The sequence below is a fragment of the Sinocyclocheilus grahami genome, unplaced genomic scaffold (genome assembly GCF_001515645.1).
Source record: "Sinocyclocheilus grahami isolate Dianchi unplaced genomic scaffold, SAMN03320097.WGS_v1.1 scaffold303.1, whole genome shotgun sequence".
NCBI lineage: Eukaryota > Metazoa > Chordata > Actinopteri > Cypriniformes > Cyprinidae > Sinocyclocheilus > Sinocyclocheilus grahami.
Window position 1 is genome coordinate 106,289 of NW_015505482.1, and position 9,582 is coordinate 115,870.

Genomic DNA, 9,582 nt, shown 5'->3' on the forward strand with positions numbered 1-9,582 from the left:
GAGGACTGTTCCCTGATCCTGGAGAGTAGACTACAATGCCGGCTGTTCTGACTCTCAGCCTGTAAATACGTTTTTATATTTAAAGAATTTGCCACTGACGATTCAAACGTGAGTTTTGAGCAGTGTAGAGTAGCGCTTGTTGTTTGTAATTTCTCCGATCACAAATGCAGACATGGTTTTATGTTTACGCAGCGCGATGCAACGCAACGCTAGAAAGAAGGTATAAGTCATTATAATCCGTAATTATGTCCCCACTGGATGCAACGGATGCCTTGTTTATAATGGGTTTTAATGTTTTTGTCTCGTCGCCCCGGGACACGGCATCACAGTATGGTGAGGGGCGTAACATTTCCGTCACACGCTTGAGGTATTCGGCCAATCGCAACGCACTGGATAGCTGGCCAATCAGAGCCCACCTCACTTTTCACCTTAAACCGCATAAACACATTGCATTACACCAAATACACAAAATAATGTTCTTTTTAGCAACGTCATATGACCCCTTTAAATGTTTTTGAAATAACGTCTCATACTCTTTAGAGTTGCGTTTATTTGCTATAAAATACAGTAAAAATTCTAAATATTTTGAAATATTATCATAATTTAAAATAGCTGTTTTCTATTTGAATATATTTTAAAATGTGATTTATTCCTGTAATCAAAGCTGAATTTTCAGCATCATTACTCCAGTCTTCAGTGTCACATGATCCTTCAGAAATCATTCTAATATGCTGATTTGCTGCTCAAGAGACATTTCTTATTCTGCTATGCTTAATATTTTTTGTGGTATGTTATTCAGGATTAATTTGATGAATATTAAGTTCAAAAGAACAGCATTTATTTGAAACAGAAATATTTTGTAACATTATAAATGCCTTTACTGTCATTTTTTATTAATTCAGCTTCATCTTTGCTGAATAAAAGTATTAATTTCTTTAAAAAAAACTAAAACATATTGCCTCCAAACCTTTGAATAGTATAGTGTGTTCAGTATATTTATCACAATTAGTAATAAAAGTAATTGATACTTCATATTTTATTTTTTTTCACTCTTAAGTGTGTTTATGCCTGATTTCACACCATTATATTATATTATATTGTATTGCTGTGTTTCTCAACCCTGGTCCTGAGCGCCCCCCAACACTGCACATTTTGAGACATGTGTCTCCCTTATCTGACACCCATTTCAGGTCCTGGTGTTTCTTTTAATGAGCTAATGAGTTGAATCAGATGTGTTTGATTAGGGAGACACACAAAATGTGCAGTTCTAGGGGGCACCCAGGACCAGGGTTGAGAAACACTTTTGTTTTGTATTATATTACATTATATTAGTGCTGTCAAACGATTAATCGCATCCAAAATAAATGTTTTTGTTTATATAATATATGTATGTGTGCTTGTAGGAGGAACTTCAATTAATTGTCAAATAATAATAATAATAATGTCAAATTGGCAAAATAATGCAAAAATGTCTTAAAAGGTCCTAAAATTGGATTTAGCTTCTCCACACGGAGCCGCAGGGTTTTATTTGGATTTGTCTGTGCATGTTTTTTTTACTCTCATAGATTTTGTTACCATTGCCATGCATTATACGACTGATAGACTGCAACGGCTGGACTTAAAAATCATAATTTGTGTTCTACTGAAGAAACAAAGTCACCTACGTCTTGGATGCCCTGGGGGTAAGCAGATAAACATCACATTTTCATTTTTGGGTGAACTATCCCTTTAAGCTCTATTGACTCTGACAGAGAGAGATTTGAGTTGCATTAATAACTCAAACAGAGCCTTGCGTGGGAGATTTTAAAGGATATGATGTTTCCAAAGTAAAAGCACACACCCACACACACACACACACACACATAGACAAAAGCATCCATGAAGACTTCATCGCTACACCTCAAACCCATAATATGATCCGTCTGCAGCCCAAACTGAACCTGTGTACTGAATAAGATGTGTAGATGCAGAGTGCTGTTACCTGGTAAGCGTGGTCAGTGCGGATATGGCACAGCGTCGACGGTGCTGATTGGCTGAGTGGGGTGAGGATCATGTGGGTGGGCTCAGATCGAGACGCATCACAAGTCAAGACGGGGAAGATGGGGGCCGGGCCGGACGTAGTAGGTGACGTGGGCGTGAGGTTGGACAGCCCCTCCGAAAGCGTGTCCATGTTCACCTCGATTTCAGAGTAGTAGAAATCCTCCTCGCCATCGCTGTAGTCAGAATCTCCATTTCGCCTGAAAACACACAATCCTAAAGTTACACAGGCCTAAGTGCACTCTTGTGTGCGGCCAGCAGGGGACAGCAGTGCCAGCACATTAACAGAGGTTCGAGATTATATGGCAAGGTCAGGTAGCAACAAGAGGCTATAAAAACACTCTTACTACTTCCATCAGAATGTGGTCCCCTCGTTACCTCCTGTTATGGTGCTCAGAAAGGGAAGAGCTCCCTGACAGACAATCTGGGCCCTTCAGATTCATCTCCAGTCCAACAGCAACGAATGAAACTTCCATTCGAAAGTTAACAGTATACTTCTCTTTTAAAAAAGAGAGTCGATCTGTCTCATTTCTGTGTAGAAGACTACACGTTCAAACTGCAGAACAAGCGTGTGCACATCTGTCCCAGGTGTGATGTGTCTGACTGACTCTTACCCCAGGTGGAAGGTGCGGATGTGGCGCTGGATCCCTGAGGAAGTGCTGAGGACTTTTTCACAGTTCTTCCACAGACACTTAAACATCACCTTCATGGAGTTCTGGAACAAACAAACACACGATTGACACGTGAAGGACATATCAGGAACTTTGATGTTGCCATAGAATAGTGCTCAGAGAAGTTCAGATTTCAGGTTTTGGTTCAGTCAGGCCGTCTTTGGACTGTAAAGGAGGCAAATCATGAATCAGTTTTACAATGGCAGGCCTGTAAGATTTAGATTTTCGAGTATTTTATCAAGTATAAAGCTTAAAACAATAGACAGCACATCTAAGGCTACAAACACTGAATGTTGTGTGCATGCAAAGTGATTTGGCAAAGAAATTTGATTTCGGGGGACAAAAAAAAAAAGAAACAGAATGCCTAAAAAATATATCAGTATAGTCCTGCCTTATTGTTTTAAATATAAAACACACTTCAAAGACGAATTATGAAAGAATAATATTAGTATGTGCAAGTGTTCTAAAATATATATTTTGTAGCAATGTTATTTTAGTATTATTTATACACTTATAGTACACTTAGTATAGATTATTTTTGAATTAGCATTTATTTTATTTTTCATTTTAGTTTACATTTTAGTAATTTTGTTGTTTCTATTTTGCTTTCATTTCTATTTTATTTCAATCAATATAGTCCTGCCTTATTGCTGTAAATATAAAACCCACTTTAAAGATGAATTATGAGAATAGTAATTATTAAGTGCATCTTTAAGTGTGCTGAATATCTGAGATATTTGTAGCTTGTTATTTATAAAGTATCATGCTATTTATGTTTTGAATGAGCATTTATTTTATATTTTGAATTTTTATTTCAATTTTGGTATTTTTTTATGTTCTTTTGTCATTTTTATTCATCTTTATTTCTTCTTTATTTCAGTTTTAGTCATTTTAGTACTAAAGTTGAAACTTATTTTATTTCAGCTAGCTGTCAAGGCAAAATTTCATATTTGCATTTAAGTGTTTCATCTAATAAGTTATATTTTATTTCATTTCAGCTTTATTTAACCAAAATATTTTAATAATTTTGATTAAGATTAACAACAGTCCTGCCTTATTGCTATAAATATAAAACCCATTTTCAAGATTAATTATGAGAGAATAATAATAAAGTGCATCTTTAAGTGTTCTGAATATCTGAGATATTTTGTAGCAATGTTTAAAAATTTTTTTTTATTATTCATAAACTAGTTTGCTATATATATATATTTTGAATGAGCATTTATTTTATATTTTTATGTTTTATTTCAATTTTAGTTAACATTTTAGTTTGTATGTTCTTTGGTCATTTTTATTAATTTTATTTATTTATTTATTTATTTTTTAATTGATTTCAGTTTTAGTTTTAGTACTAAAGCTTAAACTTGTTTTATTTCAGTTAGTTGCTAAGGCAAAATTTCAAATTTGCATTTAAGTTTTATGTTTTTCATCCAATAGTTATATTTCTATTTTATTTTATTTCAGCTTTATTTAACAAAAAAGGAAAGGAAACCCTTGAAGAGCCAAATATAATGCGCAGGGAAGTGATAGATCAAATCATGTATGGTATGAAGAGCATGGTCTATAAGGAGATCTGCTGTATTTGCAGTCAAGGCCGTGATTCAGAGGTCTGATTGCATAAGTCTCATGTGTATGTGCAGTTAGAAATTCCCTTCAGCACTGCTGCAGTGACACAACTATTAAAACACTTCAAAACAACAGTGACACTGCCAGGTGACGGCATGCGTGTCGTGTGTGGGAGATTCACACCTGCGCTCTTCTGTCACTTTCACCAGCGCTCGTTTCCCCTCTTGCTCTAAATCTCATCTGTGTTTATCTAACATGCTTGATTCCGGAGTTTATAGGTGATTCAAACAATGAATCAGCCTCTCACATGCTGCAATACACTGCTTATTTACAGCCAATTCGAAAATTAACACTCGAGTACATTAAATAAAATTACTCACCAGTTACATTATTTGTGCTTGATCAAAAATAAAAACAGTAACATGAAATATTATTACAATTTAAAATGTTTTCTTTTTTAGTTTTTTTAATATACAGTATATTGAAAATTATTTTATATTATTGTAATATAACTGCACAGTGCACACAAAAGTGTTTTTTGACATTAAAGAAATGTATTCCTATGATGCAAAGCTGAAATTTCAGCATCATTACTCCAGTCTTCAGCGTCACATGATCCTTCAGAAATCAGTATAATATGCTGATTTGCTGCTCAAAAAACAAAAAAACTTATCAATTATGAAATGTTTTTTTGTTGTTGTTTTTGATGCACAGGAAATGCAGCATTTGAAAAAGAAATCTTTTGCAACATGAATGTATTTACTGTCACTATCAATTTAATGAATCCTACTTTAATTTGTAAAAAACCCAAAACATATTACTGACCTCAAACTATATGTTTCATTTATTGATTAATTGATTTATTTATTCAAAATAAATAAAGTAAAAAGTTGTATTTAGAAAAAGAATAATTTAAAATAATATTTAGTCAAATGGAATTTAAAAACAATGCCATTGAGATATATTTATCGGAAGCTAGTTTTCTCAAAAGTTAAATTTGAACCCTGGTAATAGTTGATATCCTGGAGAGTGTGAGTAAATGTTTAATAGGTTACATTATGCGTCATATTCCCAGAGTTCAGACTGAGAACAGTGTGAATGAATGACACTCCAGAACAAACCGAGATTACATTATCCTTATAATCATAAGTATCATCATTTCTTCTGGTAAACCCATCCAGGAACTTAATTTGTGAGAAAAATTAGCACATTAACTCTGAAACGTGTCCAGACCTGTTCACGGCTCTCATCAGAGTCAGTGAGTGGGCGTGTGTCTGCTCACACACACATACAAAAACAAGCAAATACTCCCGCTGTTCTCAAGGCCGATGATATTAACCCTTTCACAGATCACACGAGCCTACGAAACAGAGATGATGTGACAACCATTAACCAAAACAGACTCAGAAAGCGAGCCAGATAACTGGCGGAGCGGGGCTGGAAGTGTATGTTTCCATCCATCTTTATGAATGAACAGCCAGTCCTCTTGTGTTACACTTCAACCAGCTGCTCAGCATTTGGCTTGGTTCGCTTCGAAGAACTTTGTTTCTTTTTCTCGTCTCCTTCATTCAGAGTGGTTTTTATTGGCTATTGCAGGACGTATAGGTATGCAGGGAGGCCTCTGGTGAGCTGAAATAATAGAGGAGGTAGCCAGCGCTGTTGCCTAAGACAAGCACTAGCAGTATGGGACACATCCATCTGTCTCTGTACTCACACAGAAGAGCCAAAAAATGAGCCCAAATCATACTGAACATTATGTAATGCGCACCAGCGTGAAACAAACAACGCTGCAAACTATTTTATAAACTCTTTCTTCAACATTTCGACTAAATATCTAGTTGTGTACAGCATGGCTAATGGAGTTTCTAACATAATCTGAACCGATCCTAATGGGATCAAATAAGAATGCCCTAAGGATCCTTAAGCTACGTCCACACGAAGCCAGAGCTTTCCCTATCCGATCTTTTTTTTCTCCTCGTCTCAAGAAATCGTCCACACAAAATTTTTTTGTGGGTTTGCTGTCCGCTAAGGCATAGGAAACACAGGCCTTTCCTTCTCACCAACAAAATTAACACCGTGTCTACACCAGACGCGAGTGGCAAAATACAGTAGAACCCATTATAATCAGTGATGTCTAGATGCGGAACGCGACACGACAAATCCCTAACATTAAACGGATGCCTTGTTCTTTTTATGACGTACTGACACAAAGTTAAGCCCAAATCATACTGAACATTATGTAATGCGCACCAGCGTGAAACAAACAACGCTGCAAACTATTTTATAAACTCTTTCTTCAACATTTCGACTAAATATCTAGTTGTGTACAGCATGGCTAATGGAGTTTCTAACATAATCTGAACCGATCCTAATGGGATCAAATAAGAATGCCCTAAGGATCCTTAAGCTACGTCCACACGAAGCCAGAGCTTTCCCTATCCGATCTTTTTTTTCTCCTCGTCTCAAGAAATCGTCCACACAAAATTTTTTTGTGGGTTTGCTGTCCGCTAAGGCATAGGAAACACAGGCCTTTCCTTCTCACCAACAAAATTAACACCGTGTCTACACCAGACGCGAGTGGCAAAATACAGTAGAACCCATTATAATCAGTGATGTCTAGATGCGGAACGCGACACGACAAATCCCTAACATTAAACGGATGCCTTGTTCTTTTTATGACGTACTGACACAAAGTTAAAATGATTTGCAACGGTCGCTTTGTCATGTCCAGTGTAGAGCTGTAGCATCCAGTATAGATGGTGAGTGGTGAGTGAAGCCGAGTGCAAAATATGCTTTGTCATATTTTCTGCATTTAGCTTTTGAATGACTAGAACCTGCCTGGGCCTGTGCGACTTCATCTATGGTTTTTCTCTTCCCTTTCACAAACCGATCCATCTCCCATTCTAAGTTACGTCCTTTGGCTGTTTACTGTTTTAATTATTTTCTTTTTTCTGCTGATGGCCCACGCCCCACCTGCAATACTCGTGATATTTTGTGTTTTGCAAAGTTTGCTGCTTCAGTATTTGTAGATTATTTTTCTAAATTTTTCTATGGTATACTGAAAAACAATGATAAGCATATCATAAGGTTTAAAGGCTTTTATTGGCAAAAAATATATAATGAGTCAATATTTACAGTGTTGACCCTTGTTCTTCATAACCTCTGCAATTCGCTCTGGCATGCTGGATATTAGCTTCCGGGCCAAATCCTGACTGATGGCGATCCATTCTTGCCTTATTAGTTCTCGGAGTTGATCACAATTTGTGGGCTTCTGCTTGTCCACTCGCCTTTTGAGGACTGACCACAGGTTCTCTATGGGATTGAGCTCCGGGGAGTTGCCTGGCCACTGATCCAGAATTTCAATGTAATGATCTTCGAGCCACTTCTTTATCACTCTTGCTTTGTGACATGGTGCTCCATCATGCTGGAAAATGCACGGATCATCACCAAATTGCTCATGGATCATTGGAAGAAGTCGCTCTTGCAGGACGTTTTGATACCATTCTTTATTCATGGCAGTGTTTTGGGCAGAATTATGAGAGAGCCCACTCCCTTGTTTGAAAAGCAGCCCCACACATGGATGGTCTCAGGATGCTTCACTGTTGGCACAACACAGGACTCATGGTAGCGTTTTCTTCTCTGAACAATCGATTTTCCAGATGTCCCAAACAGACGGAAGGGAGATTCATCAGAGAAAATAACTTTGCACCAGTCTTCTGCTGTCTAATCCTTGTACTTCCTGCAGAATTTCTGTCTGTCCTTGATGTTTTTCTTGAAGAGAAGTGGCTTCTTTGCTGCCCTTCTTGACACCAGGACGTTGTCCAAAAGTCTTGGCCTCACTGTGCGAGCAGATGCTCTCACACTAACCTGCTGCCATTCCTGAGCAAGCTCTGCACTGCTGGTCACACGGTTCCGTAGCTGACTCGTCAGGAGGAGACGTCCTGGCGCTTGCTGGACACTCTGGGACGTCCTGAAGACTTCTTCACTGCAGTCGAACCTCTCTCCTTGAAGTTCTTGATGATCCGGTAAATGGTTCTTTCAGGTGCAATATTCTTTGTAGCAATTTCCTTGCATGTGAGGCCATTTTGATGCAAAGTGATGATGGCTGCATGTGTTTCTTTGGAGGTAACCATTGCTAACAAGAACACAATGATTGGAAGCACTTCTTCCCCCCCATCAGTCTGCTCTTACAATCTAATTAGTATGATAGTGATTAACCTGACTAGTACTCATTCACACTTTCACATGTGCTGCTGATATGACTAATCAATTAATGTTAGCAGGTAATTTTGTGTCAGGATCAAAAAACAGTGAAATTTGTTTTGTTTTTGTGAAAAGTTCATTTTTTGGCCAATGAAGCTTTTAGCAATTATTTAAAATGGATCTGATCACTCTACACAATAATCTAAAAACAATGTGAATGAACACCACAACAGCTTAAGCAGCAAACTTTGCAAAACACAACATTTATGTCTCTGCTAAGACTTTTGGCCATGAGTGTAGCGCTTAGTATGTAATATTGACAGCTAGTGGTTTAAAAATGGGTACTGCAGGCAAAATAAAAAATATTTAAGTGCCCCTACTGTGCCTTTTCGAATATTACCTTTCATGCAGTGTGTCATGTAGTTGTATGTGAACATAAACTATCTGCAAAGCTGTGAAGCCGACAGTGCGCAATAAATAAAGTTATTGTCTATCAAAAAAAAAAGAGCTGTCTCGCAAACGCCTAAACAAGTCGTCAGGAATTCGAATCTTATCCTGTTACGGCTCTACGTCACAAAGTAACACATTTGCATAATGTCCGCCCACGTTCTACGTCGCCAACTTGCCCGCCCACAAACAGTAACATTTTAATTTGGCTAACATCATGTTGAGAAGACGCTGTATCCTATGCTGTGAGAGTAAATTTATTTTATCACATTTTATAATTACCACAAACCTGTTAACACTTGACACTTACCACTGAGAAACGTCCTGCTCCAGTCGTGCTTGTGAATCAGTCTCTTGTCGATCAGCCAGTTCAACCGTTTCATCATCAGACTCCGGCTCGAATTGGTAAGGTACAATCGATACCATCTTTTCTATGTATTGACAAGTCTCCAGGGCTGTCATTCCGTCATGGCAATGTTTCGTTTCCGACACGTGCTGTACGCGGTAGACCAATTGAGAGCCAATCTCTCTACGGCTCTGGACCAATCACAAAGGACTGCGCCATCTGACCAATCACAGCAGTGAGGGCTCACGGAAAGGAGCAGTTTAGAGAATTCTTTGAACTGCTTCGCACGAGTCGTTTATGAATCATTTAGAA

The 9,582-nt window shown here is 37.6% G+C and overlaps 1 protein-coding gene across 1 annotated transcript in view; it reads right to left on the reverse strand.

Annotated features, from left to right (window-relative positions):
• Positions 1 to 9,582, reverse strand: part of LOC107601333 (zinc finger protein 704-like) — a 33,986-nt gene that overhangs the window by 4,055 nt on the left and 20,349 nt on the right. Inside the window, exons 4-5 of the mRNA XM_016293488.1 lie at positions 2,652 to 2,752; positions 1,982 to 2,237 (exon numbers count right to left, since the gene is read on the reverse strand). Coding sequence (XP_016148974.1) covers positions 1,982 to 2,237; positions 2,652 to 2,752 — 357 coding nt within the window. The remainder of the gene's footprint in view (positions 1 to 1,981; positions 2,238 to 2,651; positions 2,753 to 9,582) is intronic.